Below are 21452 nucleotides of genomic sequence, written 5' to 3'. Positions count from 1 at the left end.
TTTTATTCATATTGGTATGAATTTAACTGTTTTAGAAGAAATTTCAAAACATTAATAAAAAAACAATAAAGCATATAACAAAATTACTGAAAATGTAGTATTTTTATTAGTATATTAAAATAAAACCTGAAAATATGAAAATGAAAGATAATTCCAAAATATTAATAAGTGTATAAATAAAACAAAAAATTTAATAAAAAATAATAAAATTAACAAAGCACATAATAAAATTACTGATTTTTTTTTTTAATTTGTATATTAAGAAATGAAAACTGAATATATTAAAATGAAAGCTCATATTAATAAGTGTATAAATAATACTAAACTATTAGTTTAAAAACTAATAAAATGACTAAAGCATATAACAAAATTACTGAATATTTAGGATTTTTATTAGTATATAAAAAAATGAAAACTGAAACAATTAAAATAAAAACTAATTAAAAAATATTATTAAGTGTATAAATAATACTAAAATATGAATAAAATAACGAATAAAATGACTAAAGCATACTAAAAAATTACTGAATATTTAGAATGATTATTAGTATATTAAAATAAATAAAAACTGAAAATATGAAAATGAAAGCTCATTTAAAAATATGAATAAAAGTGTATAAGTAATACCTAACTATTAATTAAAAAAAACTAATAAAATGATTAAATCACTTAACAAACTTACTGAAAATGTAGTGTTTTTATTTTTATATTATAATGTAAACTGAAAATATGAAAATGTAAGATAATTCAAAAATTTGAATAAGTATATTAGTGTATAAATAAAACAAATATAAATAAAAAAACAAACACAAAAACTGAATAAAATTACTAAAGCATATAACAAAATTACTGAATATTAAGGATTAAATAAATTAAATTAAAACTTAAAACGATTAAAATAAAAACTAATTAACAAGTGTATAAATAATACAAAAATATGAAAAAAACTAATAAAATGACTAAAGCACATAACAAAATTACTGAAAATGTTGTGTTTTTATTTTTATATTAGAATCTAAACTGAAAATATGAAAATTTAAGTATATTAGTGTATAAATAAAACAAATATTAATAAAAAACAAACACAAAAACTGAATAAAATTACTAAAGCATATAACAAAATTACTGAATATTTAGGATTAAATAAATTAAATTAAATTAAAACTTAAAACGATTAAAATAAAAACTAATTAACAAGTGTATAAATAATACAAAAATATGGAAAAAAATAATAAAATGACTAAAGCACATAACAAAATTACTGAAAATGTTGTGTTTTTATTTTTATATTAGAATGTAAACTGAAAATATGAAAAGTATATTAGTATATTAGTGTATAAATAATACAAATATGAATAAAAAACAAACACAAAAACGAATAAAATGAATAAAGGCACATATGATTCCTAAGAAAGACCGTATGAATCAAACTAGAGCGTAATATAGAGTGAAACAGTTCTGTTCTGTGTCCAGAGCCCAGTTTCGTCTTCGCCGATGTGATCCGAGAAGGACAGGACAGTCCGGACGGAGACGATGATAAGATCTACTACTTCTTCACCGAGGTGTCGGTGGAGTACGAGTTCTTCGGGAAGCTGCTGATTCCCAGAATCGCACGCGTTTGTAAGGTGAGAGCGTTTCGGTTTTTAATCAAAGCTGAAAAATGACTCCTTCCTGGGAATTTGTCCCACATGCTTGGGGTTTTTTCTCTGGTAAACAATCAACTTCCTCCTTCACCTTTGACAGATCTGATCACCTGCCTTCGTCTCTTCACTCTTGCTTTATCTGTCAACATCTTGCTTTCAGTTCACTCCTGGACAACAACATTTTCTTCATTATATATAATCAGTGCAAAAGCAACCACGTCTTGTCATTTTTGTTGCATGAAAATCATTCAGAGTTATGTGTGTATTCTTGCAAGTCACATTTTTGACAGTTTCACACAATTTTGATGTTTATTCTAGAAGCTTTTATTCATAAAAGAGTTATTAAATGTATATTAGTTATATAAACTATTAAATAATGATGATTAACTGTTTAAAAACTATAACTAGTAAAACACTACATAACAAATTTATTAAAACAAAAACTTAAAATCTAAAATTAAAGGTAATTCAAAATAATAAAAAATGTTAGTGTATAAAAATATACAAATATTAATATTTAAAAAACAACATACATTTGTAAATTTAAAAACAAAATAAAATTTAAAAACAACATAATACAAGTTCTAAACGCATGAGTATTTATATTATTATTAATAAACCTGATATTAAAACAAAAACTTAAAATCTAAAATTAAAGGTAATTCAAAATAATAAAATAAATTTAGTGTATAAAAATATAAAAATATTAATATTTAAAAAAACATACATTTGTTAATTTAAAAACAAAATAAAATTTTAAAACAACATAATACAAGCTCTAAACGCATGAGTATTTATATTATTATTATTAATAAACCTGATATTAAAACAAAAACTTAAAATCTAAAATTAAAGGTAATTTAAAATAATAAAAACTTTAAACAAATAAAATAAAATAAATTAAAACATTTTTTTATTTAATTAAAATTTCAATCTTTATACATTTCTAAATTTAAAAACAAAATACAATTTTAAAAACAACATAATACAAGTTCTAAACAAATGAGTATTTATATTAGTATAAATATATATTAATATAAAAATAAAAGCTCATTCAAAATATGAATAAAACTATAATTGCGTATAAATAATACTAAAATATTAATATTTTAAAACAAAAACTAGTAAAAATGACAAAACTACAAAAAAAGTATTAATAAATAATTTTAATTATTAATAAACCTAATATTGTAATGAAAACTCAAAAATATGTAAAAAAAATAAAAATGATAATAAATAAAAAATGTAATAAAAGTGCATAAATATGAATTCGACCAACCATAAATGAACATATCTAAATTAGAGAAATTATTGTTATTAATATTAGTTTTAAATGATAATGTAGTATTAAATGATATTAATAGCTGCAGACGGAGACGGTTGTTTAGTTTATGATGCAGTGGAGAAATGAATTAAAAAACAAAACCAAATGAAATTTCAGACTTTTTCAGCCATGAGTCTGATATGAATTATTTTCTCTATTAAATATAATAGCGCTATTTTTCTTCATGTCACCATCCTGGTGAAACTCCCGATGATCTAACTGAATAAAACTTCAGTTCAAGTGAATGAGATCACAAACATTCATATAATAGTGTGGAAACCGCATGACTTCTGCTTTCGGTTTATCGCTCGGAGCGGAGTTTGGTTTTAGTTCCAGATCTGTCGAAACACACACCTGGTGTAAATGAGACGAGCTGATATTGTGAAGCTGATGGGGTCTGTCGCTGTAACAGGGCGATCTGGGCGGTCAGCGCACGCTGCAGAAGAAGTGGACGTCCTTTCTGAAAGCCAAACTGGTCTGCTCCATGCCAGAGCTCAACTTTGTCTTCAATGTGGTTCACGACGTGTTTATTCTGAAAGCAGCGCACTGGAGAGACACCATCATCTACGGGGTCTTCACATCTCAGTGGTGGGCTGTGTGTGTGTGTGTGTGTGTGTGTGGTTAGTGACTCATGCTGATGAGCAGGACTTGAAGCTTGTCTGGTATTTGATTCACTTGTTCCTGTTTGTCTGTGAGTCAGAAGAATGCAGATCAATAGTTGTTTTTATGCATGAGGGGTTTTCTTCAGAAATGTTCCTGTGTGTGTGTGTTTCAGGGGGAATGTCGGTCTGTCCGCCGTCTGTGCGTATAACATGAGCTCAGTGCACGAGGTTTTCTCCAAAGGGAAGTTCATGCAGAAGGCCACGGTGGAACAGTCCCACACCAAGTGGGTTCGGTTTAACGGCATCCCCCCGAGTCCCAGACCAGGAGCGGTCAGTGTTTCCCCAAAACGGGGATTTCAGTGATATATGTGTGTGTGTGTGTGTGTGTGCTTACAGGATCCTTCCATTAGATGATGCTGGGAAGGGAATTAGTCATAAGAGTCTAGAGAGAATTAAGTAAATTACAAAAAAATATTAATAATTTAAAATATAAATAAATATGTTTTTTAAAGCATGTGATGATTATGTACGGCAAGCAGTTTGGAAAATTAATGGATGTGAAATAAAATACAAATCAAATTTTAATTAAAAAAAGTCTAAATATATAAAAGTGAAAAACTTGTTATAGAAAGATGTTTGATTAGTGAAATAAAAATAGAGAAAATAAATGTCAAAAAATGTAAAATATAAAATAAATTCATGACAAATAAATAAAATAAAATAAAAATTAACTTATTTTAAGGAAATAAATATTTTTAAACAAGTAACAATAAATAATAATAAAAAATAATATATATATATATGTATATATGATAAAAAAATTAAAAAAATGTACGTAAAAAGTTATTTAAAAAACATTTTTAGATAAAAAGTTTATATATATATATATATATATATATATATATATATATATATATATATATATATATATATATATATATATATATATATATATATAGTTTATGTTCATATATATATATATATATATATATATATATATATAATAAAATATTTGAAAAATAATTAACATTTTTAAATAGTTATATATATAATAAAATAATAAAAAAATATAACAATAGAAAAAATAAATATAAATACAATGTAAAATATTAAATAAAATCATAACACATAAATAAAATCAAATAAAAATTTACTTATTTTAAGGAAATAAATGTTTAAACAAGTAACAATAAATAAATAAAACAAAACAAAAAACAATATATGTATATATAATAAAAGAAATACATTTTTAAATAAAAAAAGATATATTTAATAAAATATTTGAAAGATAATTAGAATTTTTAAATAAAAAAAGTTATATATATAATAAAATAATACAAAAATTATTACAATTTAAAAAAAACAAAACATTTTTGATTAAACCTTTAGGATGAGCAGTTTGTAAAAGAAAACTGAACCCATTAAGTTGGAGCTGAGCTGCTCTCTGGTGAATGTTGTCGTGTGATGGTGATTGTGTCCTGCAGTGCATCAGCCGTCTGAACCGCAGACAGAACATCAGCTCGTCGCTCCAGCTGCCCGACAAGACGCTTCAGTTCGTGAAGGACCATCCTCTGCTGGAGGACCCGGTTCTGCCCATCGGGAACGGCCCGCGCCTCATCACCAAAGACGTCAACTACACACAGATCGCCGTCGAGAGAGTTCAGGCGCTCGATGGAAACATCTATGACGTCATTTTCACCGGCACCGGTGAGTGTGTGCAGAGACACGTGTGAAGGCACAGGATCGCCTCATATTTATATAGAAGAGAGATTTTATTATATATTTTATTTCTCAATACCTTATAATATACTTTATATTTTAATCATGTAAATGGGTCAAAGACGAAAAAGTTCTTAAGCATAAAAAAGTGCAATACTGCTTTAAACTGTTGTAGTTTTTCCCCCCAAAAAATGCAAAAAGTTTTCTGTTTTATTTAATTGCAATTTTGTTTTTGTTTTTCGAAGCAAAAAATAAATATTATACATTTTGTCCTTATTTACAGAAGCCACCCAGTAAAATGTCATTCAGTGTAACAATCTTGTCAAGCATATTTACAACAAAAATCTATTTATAAAAGACTAATTACTTTCACCCCAAACACTAATGAGTTGTAATTTAACATTTGTAACATTTGCCTCTATCCTAGGTTTTGCCCAGTTTTTTTACTAATTTAAAACACAATACAATTCAATATGCTCCATTATTCTTTTAGATATTTTAATATGTACACGTCAGAATAAACATGTTGTTTAAATTTTTGCATAAATATTGTGTTACACTGAATGACAATATAACATTATTTCAACCACATTTTGACATTTTATTCTCCAATAACTTATTTGAAACCTTAAAAGTAGACATTTTACTTACATTGAATGTGCTTTCTATGGACACAAAATCAATTCTGTACATTTTTTTTTTTATGTCTTTGACCCATATATAAATATTCATACTTGCATTTTTATTCTGAAATAACTTCAGATTTAAATAAATCATATAAAATTAATGATTTTAATTTATAGGCACCAGTGTAATTGAATAAACAGCAATATTTAACTATATATATGTTTTTTTCTTAATAATTTATAGTATACTCTATAATTAAAGAATCAGGTCAAGCATCATAATTTATTAAATTTTTATGTACATAGCTTTAGAAAATATATACTTGCATATTTTTTCTTAAATATTTTCAAAAGAATCATAATTAAAAAAAATTTTATCATTATCATTTTTTTTTTTTTTTTTTGTGTAATTTTTTTGTATAGTTTTATAATACAAGAATCATACTTGTTTTTCGCATATACTGTATTTTTTTATTTTCTATGATATATTTTCAAGTGATTTTCACCGAGTGTGTTTATGGTGAGACGTGTGACCGTCTGGTTTTGACCGTTGATGTAACCCGGTTCGGTCCATCTCTGAATGTGTTTCCAGACAAAGGTTTTCTTCATAAATCTCTGCTGGTGGACGGCGAGGTTCACACGGTGGAGGAAATCCAGCTGCTGAAGAACGCGGAGCCGATTAAAACCCTCCTGCTCTCCTCACGAGGGGTAAGAACCAGAATCACGAGGAACAGGATCCACAAACACATCGAATCTGAGCAGAGAGGAAGTGTCCTTCGCTGGAGCCAGACAGACGGAGTGTGTGTTCCTCATCTGTGTGTGTTGTGTCCCTCTCAGAGCCGGTTCCTGTACGCTGGATCGGACTCAGGAGTGGTTCAGTCTCCCACAGCGTTCTGTGAGAAGAACCCGTCCTGTGTGGACTGTGTTCTGGCGCGGGACCCTTACTGCGCCTGGGACCCGCGCTCGGCCGCCTGCGTTAATATTTTCCAGCAGGATGCCGACCGACGGTGAGAAAAGAGAAGTAACGTTGGTTCACATTGTGTTCACTTCTCACGCACTTTAACAGGAACACGGGATTTAATCAGCTCTCGGATCTGATCTGATGGATTATTATTACACACATCATTGTAGAATTTCCTTTTAGGTTTTGAAGACTCTTTAAACATTTTTGAATATATTTTATGTAAGCCAGACATCTTATATTCACTCTTAGTTTTATGTTTATATATATGAATAATAATTAAAAGATATATATTTACTTACATTTATGCATTTGGCAGATGCTTTTATCTTAAGCTACTTTCAGTGCATTCAGGCTATTTATTTATTTATTTATTTTACCTAACGTGTGTGTGTGTGTTTGTGTTTGTGTGTGTGTGTGTGTGTGTGTGTGTGTGTGTGTGTGTGTGTGTGTGTGTGTGTGTGTGTGTGTTTGCGTGTGTGTGTGTGTGTGTGTGTGTGTTTGTATTTGTGTGTGTGTGTTTGTGTTTGTGTCTGTGTGTAGGTGTGTGTGTGTGTGTATGTATGTATATATATATATATTTACATTTACATTTACATTTAATCATTTAGCAGACGCTTTTATCCAAAGCGACTTACAAATGAGAACAATAGAAGCAGTCAGGTCAACAAGAGAACAACAACAGTATATAAGTGCCATGACAAGTCTCAGTTAGTCTAGTATAGAACGCATAGCCAGGATTTTTTTTTTTTTTTTTTTTTTTTTTTAATTAAATGAACAAAGACAAGAAAATGAAAAGTACTGGTGTTAGTAGGTCAAGTGCAGGCGAAAAAGATGAGTCTTCAGACGTTTCTTGAAAATTAGTAAAGACTCAGCTGTACGAATTGGGATTGGGAGGTCATTCCACCAGCTGGGCACAGTCCAGGAAAAGGTCCGTGAGAGTGATTTTGAATTTCTTTGGGATGGCACCACAAGGCGTTGTTCACTTGCAGAGCGCAAACTTCTGGAGGGCACATAGGATTTAACCAGTGAGTTTAGGTAAGTTGGTGCCATGCCGGTGGTCGTCTTGTAGGCAAGCATCAGTACCTTGAATTTGATGCGAGCGGCTACTGGTAGCCAGTGTAACCTGATGAGGAGAGGAGTAACATGAGCTTTTTTTGGCTCATTGAAGACAACCCTCGCTGCTGCATTCTGGATCATTTGCAGAGGCTTGACAGTACATGTAGGAAGGCCCGCCAGGAGAGCATTACAATAGTCCAGTCTGGAGAGAACAAGAGCTTGGACAAGAAGTTGGGTTGCTTGCTCTGACAGGAAGGGTCTAATCTTCCTAATGTTGTATAAGGCAAACCTGCAGGACCGGGTCGTTGTAGCAATGTGGTCAGTGAAGCTTAATTGATGATCCATCACAACACCTAGGTTTCTGGCTGTCATCGAAGGAGTTATGGTTGACGAGCCCAGCTGTATAGAGAAGTTGTGACGAATCAATGGGTTAGCTGGAATCACCAGGAGTTCAGTCTTTGTAAGGTTAAGCTGAAGGTGATGGTCATTCATCCAGCTAGAAATGTCACTCAGACAGGCTGAAATGCGAGCAGCTACCGTCGGGTCATCTGGCTGGAATGAGAAGTAGAGTTGGGTGTCATCAGCATAGCAGTGATAAGAAAAGCCATGCTTCTGAATGACAGATCCTAAAGATGTCATGTAGATGGAGAAGAGAAGTGGTCCAAGTACTGAGCCTTGAGGAACCCCAGTAGCAAGGTGGTGTGACTTTGAAACATCACCCCTCCAAGACACACTGAAGGATCTGTCAGAGAGGTAGGACTTAACCCACAGGAGAGCAGTTCCAGAGATGCCCATCTTTCTGAGGGTGGACAAGAGAATCTGGTGATTAACAGTGTCAAAAGCAGCAGACAGGTCCAGCAAGATGAGTACCGAGGATTTTGAAGCTGCTCTTGCTAGTCGCAGGGCTTCAGTAACCGAGAGCAGAGCAGTCTCAGTTGAGTGGCCACTTTTGAAGCCAGATTGGTTGCTGTCCAGGAGGTTGTTCTGTCCAAGGAACATAGAAAGCTGGTTGAACACAGCTCGCTCAAGTGTCTTTGCAATGAATGGAAGAAGGGATACCGGTCTGTAGTTTTCAAGAAGCGCTGGATTTAGAGATGGTTTCTTGAGCAGTGGGCTTACCCGAGCCTGCTTGAATGCTAAGGGAAATGTTCCAGAGTGAAGAGAGGAGTTGATAATGTGAGTAAGTGAAGGGATGACTGAAGAAGAGATCGCTTGAAGGAGGTGAGTGGGGATTGGATCAAGTGGACAAGTAGTAGGATGATTGGACAGGAGAATTTTGGAGACGTCCATCTCTGAGAGTGGGGAGAAGGAGGATAAAGTGTGTGCATCCGTCATTGTGACGTTGTCCTCGGTCTGCGGTGTGGAGAATTGGTCACTGATGGATCTTGTCTTATTTGTGAAGAAAGCTGCAAAGTCGTCCGCTGTAAGAGTCGATGGAGGAGGCGGAGGCGGCGGATTAAGAAGAGAAGAGAAAGTCTTGAAGAGTGTCCGAGCATCACTGCAGCTGTTAATTTTGTTGTGGTAGTAGGATGTTTTAGCTGTGAAGACATTTGCAGAGAAGGAAGAGAGGAGAGATTGATACATACTGAGGTCTGTAGAGTTTTTTGATTTCTGCCATTTCCTCTCTGCAGCCCTTAGTTTAGAGCGATGTTCACGGAGAACCTCAGACAGCCAGGGGGCAGATGGGGCAGTGCGTGCTGGTCTAGACAACAGTGGGCAAAAGTTGTCCAAGCAAGATGTTAAAGTGGAGCAAAGAGTGTCCGTAGCACTGTTCGTGTCCAGAGCAGAAAACTGAGAGAGTGGTGGAAGAGAGGATGAAACCACAGCAGATAGGCGAGATGGAGAGAGTGAGCGTAGGTTCCGTCGAAAGGCGACCTGCGTTGGAGTGTGTGCCACTTCAGGAGTAAGTGCTAGGTTAGCAGTAATGAGGAAGTGATCAGAGGTGTGCAGTGGAGCAACTGAAGAGGTGTCCACAGAGCAACAGCGCGTGTAGATGAGGTCCAGTTGGTTGCCTGATTTGTGAGTTGCTGTAGTAGACACTAGCTTGAGATCAAATGAGGTGAGCAGAGTTTTGAAGTCAGCAGCCTGGGGTTTATCTAGGTGGATGTTGAAGTCACCAAGCAGTACCAGAGGAGTACCATCTTCAGGAAAGTTTGATAGCAGCACATCCAACTCCTCCAAGAAGTTTCCCAGTTGACCTGGGGGACGATAAATGACCACAAAGTGGATTTTAACAGGGTGGGTTACAGTAATGGCATGTGATTCAAATGAACCAGTACCTGTAGGTGATGGCTGAAGATCAAATTTCCATTCTTTGGATATAAGGAGACCCGTACCTCCACCCCTCCCAGTGGTACGAGGAGTGTGGGAACAAGTGAAATTAGTAGAGAGGGCTGCAGGGGTGGCAGTATCTTCAGGTTTGATCCAAGTCTCTGTCAGTGCCATGAGGTTGAGACCGGAATGAGTAGCAATAGAAGAAATGAAGTCTGCTTTGTTAACTGCAGACTGGCAGTTCCAGAGACCAACTGGAATAGAGAGCATAGTAGTAGAGGTCAGAGGGACATGGTGTAGGTTTGTCAGACAGGCCTTCCTGCGACATACATAGCGTGCTCTCCGAGTGTTAGTAGTGATAGTAGAGATCTGAAAGCACATAGTGACTACAAGTGTAAGATATATTTGAGAGGCTATACAAAAAAGTAAATAAAGAGAAAAGCAATACTCAAGTGCCCTGTCAGTGTCCTTGCTCGGTGGAGTCGCGCAGGTAGAGTCGATTGTCTTTACACTCGTCGGTCTTCACACGAGGGTTGCCGCGACCGCTGCCGCGGTGAAACCTAGTGCTTTGTATTAGCCTGATTACCTGTAATTGAAGTCAGCTGGACACGCCTCACTATTTAGCAGATCGAAACCAGGCAGTCCCGCGATAGGCAAACGCAAAACCAAGCACCACTTTCAGCACGTATTTAACCAGGGTAAGACACACACAATTTAAACCAAAAACTTTCCTAGCAATGATGAACACACACTAGTCTGATGAGAAAACAAGACAAAACACTCACAAGCTGCTGTCCTTCTATGTTGCTCGACTGTTTCTTCTGACAAGTGTTTTACAAACAGCTAATTAAAGTACTTTCACTGGCTTTGGCCACGCCTCACTATTTAGCAGATCGAAACCAGGCAGTCCCGCGATAGGCAAACGCAAAACCAAGCACCACTTTCAGCACGTATTTAACCAGGGTAAGACACACACAATTTAAACCAAAAACTTTCCTAGCAATGATGAACACACACTAGTCTGATGAGAAAACAAGACAAAACACTCACAAGCTGCTGTCCTTCTATGTTGCTCGACTGTTTCTTCTGTATATATATATATATATATATATTTTTTTTTTTTTTTTTTTTTTTTATTATTATTATTTATTTATTGTTTTGTATTTTTATTTACATTTCTGCAAGTATTTTTTCATACTATTTAATATTTTAAATATTAAATAATTATATTTCTAATTTATATAAATCCCTTTATAATTTTTTTTAGGATTCATTATTTAAATATTTCAGAATTTATTATTATATTACCTAAATCAATATTTGCATATTTGTTTAGAAATAATGATTTTTATATTATATATATATATATATATATATATATATATACTTAATAATTTTCGAATTATGTCAAACATCATAATTTATTTTATTTTTAGATTTTTTTATTAAAATTTATAATTTATAAAATAGTATCTGTACTTGCATATTCATTCTTAAAGGGCTTTATAATCATAATTTAAACAGACTTTTTCCATTTTTAAAACAGGAAGTGAATACAGTAAATATTTTATAGTGTACTTATAATTTTAGAGTTAGATGTATAATTTTATGTGTTTTATGTATACATATATGTAATTGTATAATATAATATCTATTTACATATGTCTTAATCATTTTTAATGGTTTATTATTTTTGTAATTTATTATACATTGTAATTCATATAATTTATAACATAAAACTGTATTTGCATATTTATTTGGAAATACACACACACACACACACACACACACGTATATAGATTGTAAGTGTTTTATCTCTCTAATATGTGTTCTGGAATCTGTTTTCCAGACATCTGTAATCAGGTGTGTCTGTGTTTACTCTGAACTCTGTGTTTATGTTTTATGTTTTTGCAGGAAGTTGTTTCAGAGCCTCAAAGGGGATGCTGGGATATGTCCTCCAGGTGTGTCATGTAGAAATGTCCTCAGTATTGACTCAAACTCTTTTAGTGCCTGACTTTTGTTGGTTTAGGTTTATTTTTAACTGCACGTACAGAGAGCGCACGAGAACATTCTCACTGTTATTTAATGATCAGATAGACTTGCATGTGAGTGTGTGTGTGTGTGTGTGTGTGTGTGTGTGTGTGTGTGTGTGTGTCTGTGTGTGTGTGTGTGTGTGTGTGTGTGTGTGTGTGTGTAAAAGTGGCACACAACGCTTAGCTTTTAATGTTTATAATTTATTATATATTACTATTCATTTTATATATTTTTATCATTTATTATTTTATTTCATTTAAGTATTTTAAGGTATAATTACTATATATATATATATATATATATATATATATATATATATATATATATATATATATATATATATATATATATAATATATATATAATATATAGTAATTATACTTAAAAATATATATAAATTATATATTATAATTAATTTATTTTTTTATATAATTTGTTTTGTGTTTTGTGTGTGTATATGTTTATACATATATATATATATATAAATATATATATATAATTATTTTATGTATATTATCATAAAATGTATATTATGATTGATTTTTTTCCGAGTCTCAGAAATTAAATAAAAAAACATAAATGTAATTAATTCATGATTTGTTTTATAAATGTTAAGTATTTATTAAGTATTAATTATTTATTATTTTAGTCATTTGGGTAATTTCAGCTGAATTATCATCATTAATTTCTATATATAATTTAGTATATCATATATTTTTATTTATGTAATTTTATTATTTAAGTCAACGATTGTGTATTTTATTTTGAACTCATTTTCGAGTCCGAGTCGTTGGGTTAGGAAGTGAAATACAGTTCAGATCTAGTTTTAAATAAACGCTGCATGTATTCTTCACTACGCAAGAATTGGTTTATAAGCACCGATTAAACGAATGTCTTTTGTGCGTCTGTTATGTGTGTTTTCTCTCTGTGTCCAGCGGCTCGTCTGGCGGTGAGCGAGTATCGGCAGGTGTTGGTGAAGCCGGGTGCTTCTGTCGATCTGTCGTGTCTGGTGCGCTCAAACCTGGCTCAGGTGTTGTGGAAGCTGGACGGCCGTGTCCTGACCGAAGCCTCACGCTTCCTCCTGCTGGAGGAGAACGGGCTGCTGATCTACAGCGTGACGCCGGAGGACGCCGGCCGCTACGAGTGCTGGTCCGTCGAATCATCCGCGGGAAAGAACTTCACCCGTCTGGTGATGGGATACACGCTTCGACTGGAGCTTCCCGAGAACGTGCCGTCCGTATCCGCGTCTACGATCACACCGGAGGAAGGTAATGATGGAGACGGCTCTGGACTAACGCCGGCTCACACGGACGCTCCCTCACTAACAACCCCTCCCAGCGTCGCCTTTAAACCCAGATCCTACATCCCTCCGGAGGTCAGCAACGTACCGACGCGCACCGAGACGCTCGAACCCTCGGCGAAACAGATTCAGGATGACATCAGCGTCGCTCTGCTGTTGCTCTTCCTGCTTTTCTTCCTGCTCTTTCTCGCCGCTTTGGCGTACAACTGTTACAAGGGGTACCTTCCAGAGCCATGTCTCCGTCTGCGGGCCGCGCTGCTCGGCTCCGAAAAAACGCCGCCGCAGTCCGAGTACGCAGAATGTGAGGCCGGGCTCACGGAAAAGACGGATCGGAACGGAGCGCATCCGCTGCGTCCTCTCAGAGACACCGGATACGAGACGGAGCCGGAAACAGGGAACGGTGGAGTCCCGTCCAGCAGCTTCGAGGACACCAGTGATAGTCCCATGTTCGACGTGCAGTCCGCGTCGCAGTCGATCGAATACGCAGACGGCGACGCGACGGACTGACGCGTTCACAGAACCAGCGCAGCTCTGCAGGAACAAACGCAGAATTCCAAATCTGATTCCAAATTGGAAACATTGTTTACCAGATTGGTAGGTTTCGTGATGTTGTCCAAGTTGGAGCAGCGGACTGTATTTGAGTATTTTTGTGGCGTTTAATGTTCACTCTCAGATCACGCTGCAGAAGCTGATTTCTGACTTTGTTTTCAGTGCAAATATCTACACGCCGTGATATCAAGACACTCTTACTTGATTAGGAAAACGAGTTTAGATATTAAGCATGCTTCTAAAAATGCAAAAAAAAAAAAAGGTTAAGACTAGGTGAGGCTTTGCTTAAAACGAAAAAATACTGTCTTTTATGCAAAATATAATTTACAGGTTTTTTTTTTTTTTTTTTTTTTGGTGAAACCCCAAAATTTGGAGACATTTTAACATATATAATTTATATATATATATATATATATATATATATATATATATATATATATATATATATATATATATATATAAATGGTACCTTTTATTATTTTTATTTGTTAATAATTTTTTCATTTTTACTATTTCATAACAGTAATTTTGATTATTATTATTTTTTATATATATATATATAAAATAAATAATAATAAAAATTGTCAGGTACATTTTGATGACTGTATTACATAGAAATTAGAAGACAAAAACAAAGCAAACTGTAATTTCTAGTATTTTTAAACTTGGGATGAAATGCAAAAAAAATACAACAACAAAAAACTAACAATTGTTGCATAAAAAGGCACATTTTTGGACCATTCTATAGTTCTATAGTTTTTTTTTTTTTTACTTATTTTTTTCTTTCTTTCTGTTCCTTTCCTTCTTTTCTTTGCATTTTGACATTCCATGACTTTGTTTCAAAAATAATCATTCTAATGTCATATAATATGTATCATAAAACACATAAACTTAATTCAAAGCGGCGGAAAGATGATAGTTTTCTCTTCACTTTGAGATTTGGTTTTCAGGAAGACAGACTTTCCTTCTCGGGTAAATGTGTCTTGGTTTAGGAGTGTGGAGATATTGGCAGGTTTTCTGCTCGGTCTGCGTGTGATGTTGAATCTCAGGGATGTTTGATGTGATGAGGAAGAGCCACTGTTTCTCCAGCTGCCGATAGAAACCAGACCAAAAATGTCTGAACACTGATGCGTCTCTTGCACAGCTTCCTGTTGTTGTTTCTGCAGATGTCTAACACTTTAACCTGCTATTATTTGAGAGAAAGAGAGCGAAACAAGATTTTTACACAGTCAAATAAATCTGAGACTTGTCCACTGGTGTCCACAAACGTGAGCTTTGAACACTTTTTTTTTTTCTTAAAGAAGGTTTATGTTTTAGATATTTTAAAAGCTATTATATTATTTAATTACAATTCTGCAATAATAGCGTGAATGTCACAAAAAAATAATAACAATAATCCCCAAAATCTAAAGAAAATCTTTTTATGACATTATTTCATGGCTGATTTAATAAAAAATTCGTTTTTTTTAATGAAAAATATAATATATAAAAAATTTTTTTTTTCTTCCTTTGATTTTGGAGTGAAATGCATCAAATTTAAAGAAAAACTATCACTTTTTACATTTTACTGATATTATATGAAGTCTGGTTTAAATACAAAAAAATACATTACAAATATTAGTTTTAAATGTTTCTTTTTTTTCTTTTCAAGAATTACATTTTAGCATTCTATATTTTGACATTATTTCATAACCGTGATTTTAATACACAAAATAATAATAAATTGCATCCTAACCAGATAATTTCCTTGACTGTTTTATCATGGATTTTTTTTTTTTTCATATATATATATGCACAATATAATTTTAGTTTTCTTTTGATTCTGGGTCGAAATGTCAAAGAAACTACAAAATATAAATAAAAATTATTTTTATTATTTTTATTTAGCAATTTTGACAATATTTCCTGACAGTGATTTTAATAAATATAATTTAAAAAAATCGCATCCAGATTCATATAAGATTTTTTGCCATTGTATGTAAATGTAGTTGAATGTCATGAAAATAAAATAGAATAATGATATCACAAATAGAGTTTATTTTGATGTCAAATCTTTTTCTTTTGATTTTGGGGTGAACGGTGTCCTGGTTTGGCTGTAGTGTTCCCACATCTCCTGTCCTACTCTGATTCTCAGCACACTTTTCCTTCCACTTCCTGTTTCCTGTTTCCTGTTTCCAGAGCCCAGCTCTTTCCCCTCGTCCGGGGCTCGTCTGATTCCTCCTCTGCTGACGGAGCAGTCCTGGAGCGTTCACCCTCACCAGGCCTTTCTGCTCTTCTGCCTGGCCCTGGGTGAGTGCTGCCTCTGACCCCTGACCTCTGACCTTTCGCTCTCACTCATCCATCTCGTCTCAATACTCTGTGACTTCCCTTCCTCGCTCCTCCTTCACTATCAAGTGTTCTGATTGGCCGAGGAGCCAGAAGTCAGACAGGAAGTCAGTGAAGAGTATTTAGACGGCGTTTGTGTGTCTGCATGTTCCAGATCTTCTGTCTGATGCATGATATGTTTTTTTATTTTTTTTATTTTATGCATTCTTTTTATTCAATCCATAAAGGATGAATAAGCTTATTAGTAAATCTTTTTAGAATTTCCTTCATTTTTTTTTTTTTTTTTTTTAATTCTCTAATTTATGATTCTGGTTTCTGTCTTGTTTCTCCGCTGACGTGTAAAGGAAGATGATTGACTGACTGTACAGTGTAAATACACTATATGTACATATGGAAAAGCTCTAGATGTACAAAGTTTCTTCAAATCTTTTTTGGTAGAGGGACTGAATAAATGTCTGAATGGCAAAACATCTGTGTTGAGGTGTGTTAGTGAAGATGTGTTTTAACATGCACGCTCATGACAATATGAATATAACTTTGCACAACAGACTGATTCTTGTCTCAAATACATATTTGTGTACTTGTAACCCTCGTGCTGCTGAAAATCCTTTACCTCATTTGCATTTTAAAAAAGACTTGTAAATGGTTCTTGGTTTCTTCTTTGATCCCAGGCCTCATTAATCTTAACACATTCACTTCCGTTTCTGAGCGAATATTAGCAGAATTATCTATAAATATTGCCTTTTTTCAAGTTCCAAACGTAAAAACCTATGTTATTTGAAAGAAAACCTCATTTTAAAAAGATTGAATCCAGTATATGGCAATAATGTCTTAATGAGAAAATGTTTCATTTTTAAATTCCTGAAAAAAAATATTATTATTATTAGTTTTAAGTGGGTTTTAGTCCAATGAAATAACATTAAACTAGCATTTTCATATATATATATATATATATATATATATATATATATATATATATATTTATATTTATTTATTTATTTTTTCATATATATCCACGTTAAAATGACTGGAGAAAAACATGAAAACATTTATTAATTTATGCTTTGTTTTATTTTATTTGTAAGAACCCGTTTTTTATTTTTTATTATTTTTTTTTTTTTTATAAACATTTTTTTTTAGGAATACAGAGAGATATTTGTTTCAAATAGTTATATATGGTGTGTTTTTAATGCTTTTTTTGTGGTGATCCAGCCTAATCAAATAAATATGGTGATTATTGCTGGTTTATGATCTGAATCTACAGTTTATGATGCATGCGTGTGAAACTAGTGTCATAACACAGACAGCATGATGGCGCTTTCAGCTGTGAATGTGTGTGTGTGTGTGTGTGTTGGAGTGCTAAACAGGATCCATATGTAAGTGCAGTTTTCCTTCAGGTCCTAGAGATGTAAGTGTTGAGTGGCACATAAACGGGCAGAAGCTCGAGACTCGCGTCACTGAATACAGACATGTGGTTTCCCATGATGCCGTGCTTGTGAGCAGCTGGCTGAAGGAGGAGGCTTTGACTAAAGACGTCCAGTACGAGTGTACAGCCGTGTCTGAAGCAGGAAGTGATGCGTCTAAAGTGGACCTGCGGCTCAGCAGAGGTAGTGTTTCATCACTGTGTGTCAGTCTGAGCTGAACGTGATGTGACGTGTGTCTGTGTGCTCTCAGACGAGGCTGTGGAGCGCTGGAGAACCGCTCTGACCGACCACAACACACTCCTGCAGCAGTGGAAGAAAGCATGGGTGAGAGAAATCACAGCATCTTTGATTTCATAACAGTCTCTCAATGAAATCAAAAGAGTTTTCAACAACAAATCATCATATTATTCTGATTTCTGAAGATCATGTGACACTGAAGACTGGAGGAATGATGCTGAAAATACAGCGGAGCATCACAGAAATAAATTATATTTTAAAAGATATTCACATAGAGAACAGTTATTTTAAATTGTAATAATATTTCACAATTTTTACACTTTAAATGGATTTGTGATCAAATAAATGCAGCCTTGGTGAGCAGAAGAGACTGATCTCAAACTTTTGGATGTTAAAGTGCATGTTTGATTTCAGACTCATTTGGGCTCACTGCACACATTTGTTGAAGGTGAAAAAGACTTCGTCAAGTATTTATAAATATCTGCATTATTTATTTGTGATGCATTTCTACATTTAAAGTGCTTCCTCATCTGACTTTGGGTCAGTACTGAGGTCAGAAATAGAAATGCTTCCTTAAAATTGCTTCAGAAAATACTGAATAAAGGCGTCCCCTGTATTGCACTCCCCCTCCAAAAATTCATATTTTTTTATTGTATATATTTTTATTTAAAATGTTATATTTTATTTTATTTTAGATTTTATTTAATTAATTTTTTTATATTTTTATTTTAATTTTATTTGTATTCTGTTTTATATTTATATTTAATCATATTTTATTTAGTATTTTACATTTATTGTATTTTAAATATTTATTCTGTATTATATATTACATGACATTGTCTGGACATGAATATAAGCCCAAAGTAGTTTCAGATGCTTTATTAAACACATTTGTTTTCTGCAGGCTGATGTTTGTTGTTTATTGTTGTTGTCCTCCAGGAGAGCTGTGATGGAAAAGGTGTTCTCTGAACCGCCTCATTATCGCTCATCATGGCATCATTTTCTGACTCCAGGGACAGACGCTTGGACAAGAGCGCACACACACACACACACACACACACACACAGCTCAGACCGGGAGCTAAACACACACTCGCAGTCGCTCTGGGTCTGTTGGTGGTCCGTGGATCCCGTCGGTCAGTGAATGTGTTTGAGCGCCGTGGAGGATGTGTGCAGTGAGACGGGCCTCAGGCTGATGACAAGTGCTGTCTACGACCGTCTGCACACTTCTATTTATACTCCCTCCATCCTCGAGAGCAAATGACGCCGGCTCATGTTAGTCAAAGCAAGATCTGGATTTCAACTATTGTGCTATTTCAATAATCACGTGTGTTTATCTGAACAGATATATTTAAACTTTCCTAGAATATATTTTGTCTTTTAAAATAGAGGTTGTGATCACAATAAATAATATTTCTATCACTTGTGAGCGTCTATAACCTTGTTTTTTGTATTGAGATACTATCATTACTTTTTCATTTTCCATTTTAAATAGGTTTACTTCTTCAAGTACTAGTATATTTTAAGTGTTTAGATACTTTTTTTATTTCAGTTTTAGTTTTAACTGAACTAAAATGAGAAATGTTAATTTGTCAACCTGGAAAAACAAAACTGTATTTATTGAGATACTTTTATAGTTTTATTCATATTTTAATTGCTTGAAATATTTTCTGTTTTAATTTTAATTTAAGTTCGTTTTAGTAAAAAAAAAACTTTTTAGTATATCAAGTTCATCTATTATCTTTTTTTAATTAAATATCTATCTATATCTATTTATATTAATATAAATATCTCATTTTAGATTTTAATTTTTTTTATTTTTGTACATCAATTTTAATTTAGAATGAAAAATATAGTATTGGCAACTAGGTGAAATAAAAAAAAAATTATTTCGGTTATCGTTTATTTTATTTCAAATAAAAATAAAGTTGTTTTTAGTTTTAGTTTGATGAAAATAAGCCAGATTTGCAAATGCGTCTGTCCTGTTTTGAGCTGTAGGTTTGTATGAAAACATAAAATCTTTAAAAACATAAAAGCTTTTGTGGATTCTCTCCATGTCGAGGTCAATGATGTCACCCTTTATCCTCATCCAAAGGTCAGCACACATGACCCTGACCCCTGACCTCTGAGATGACCATATGACTGTAAACTAACCCACACAATCAGTAGCCAATAAAATACTTTTATATATAAAAATCGATATAGACTCCTACAACACACACACACAGACATTGTTTATGCCTCTTCCATTCATTTTTCTGCATAAAAACCAAAACTGGATAGATTATTATTGCAATTAATAATAGTATTTAATTACTGAATGCATATGCAACAGTATTCTGCAGCACGGCTGTCACACAATGCTCTTTCTGTACATTTTCCACAAGATTCTCAATGCAGTCATTAATCTGTGAGCAAAGGAAAGCATATTGTGGTTTTATCTTGTGGTTTGAGGCTCTCTCCTCTTCCTCCGTTCATTATGAGCATCTTTTAGCCACATGCAGGATGTGGTTCTTCAGAAACAGGAAGTGAGTTAGATCCAGCCACAGGTGAGTGAATTTAATGAACAATTAATTTAATTAACTCCACTTTGATGAAACACAGATGTAATAATAAGCATCTGTAAGTAAATCTGGTCATGCTCCAGCCAAGACAGAGACATTTATGATAACTGAACAGATCTGTTTAATGTTTTAGAGTCCAAACAAGGCAAAGCTATTGGCTTTTTACATACTAGTTGTGATTTTTGTTTTGTTTATATATTAAGAATACCTGGATGTCTGGATATTTAGCAGAAGCATTAAAATACATATTTGATATTTACAGAAACAAAACTGGACTCGTATTGCAAACAATAAAACGTAAACTCTGCCATGATAATCTGAAATCTGATAAAACACGTTAAATATTCTGCCTTGTGATCGTAATTCTTCCGTCGGAGTATTAGCTTTATTTCCTTCCTCTAAGCTTTAAACAACTACATATATTATTTTCAAATAGTTGTGCTTTAACGGGTAAGTTCGTCGATTTTAAAACAGCTTTGTATTGTAACAATGTCAGGGGAACAAGTTAACAATGAATAGCTATGTTTCCCGTTTGTTTACATTCGACAGGTACAATGATTTTGTAAAAACTACAGATCATACTTCCGTCTTTTTGAATCCCCACACACGGTCATCCTGATCGACCCAAGTGCATTATGGGTGTTGAAGTTTTCCTACCTACTTCAGACCCGTTTCACGATTTTCTCTAATCGTTTTGCACAACTGTTTGTCGTGTATAGACAGACACATTTTATGTGTATCTTATTTTGCCAGCCGTGAAATTAGACCTTTTACAATTAAATAATTTACCATTAGAATATTTTTACAAACCGTTTT

At 33.3% G+C, this 21452-nt stretch overlaps 1 protein-coding gene across 8 annotated transcripts in view; it reads left to right on the top strand.

Moving 5' to 3' along the window:
* LOC113064462 (semaphorin-4D-like) overlaps positions 1 to 19135 on the top strand; it is a 52158-nt gene extending 33023 nt beyond the window's left edge. For 6 of the 8 annotated variants that reach the window (XM_026235330.1, XM_026235334.1, XM_026235333.1 and 3 more), the window contains 8 exons: positions 1474 to 1625; positions 3380 to 3555; positions 3743 to 3899; positions 5054 to 5276; positions 6507 to 6622; positions 6752 to 6921; positions 12120 to 12166; positions 13174 to 14348. In XM_026235330.1, coding sequence (XP_026091115.1) covers positions 1474 to 1625; positions 3380 to 3555; positions 3743 to 3899; positions 5054 to 5276; positions 6507 to 6622; positions 6752 to 6921; positions 12120 to 12166; positions 13174 to 14045 — 1913 coding nt within the window. In that variant the 3' untranslated portion in view covers positions 14046 to 14348. Of the gene's footprint in view, positions 1 to 1473; positions 1626 to 3379; positions 3556 to 3742; positions 3900 to 5053; positions 5277 to 6506; positions 6623 to 6751; positions 6922 to 12119; positions 12167 to 13173; positions 14349 to 16265; positions 16400 to 17809; positions 18020 to 18086; positions 18161 to 19012 lie in introns of those variants that run through there. The other 2 variants (XM_026235336.1, XR_003278821.1) reach the window with 2 other exon arrangements.
* The last annotated feature ends 2317 nt before the right edge of the window (positions 19136 to 21452 follow it).

The sequence above is a fragment of the Carassius auratus genome, chromosome 46 (genome assembly GCF_003368295.1).
Source record: "Carassius auratus strain Wakin chromosome 46, ASM336829v1, whole genome shotgun sequence".
In the NCBI taxonomy this organism is placed as follows: Eukaryota; Metazoa; Chordata; class Actinopteri; order Cypriniformes; family Cyprinidae; genus Carassius; species Carassius auratus.
This window is presented reverse-complemented; position numbering and strand designations above follow the sequence as displayed.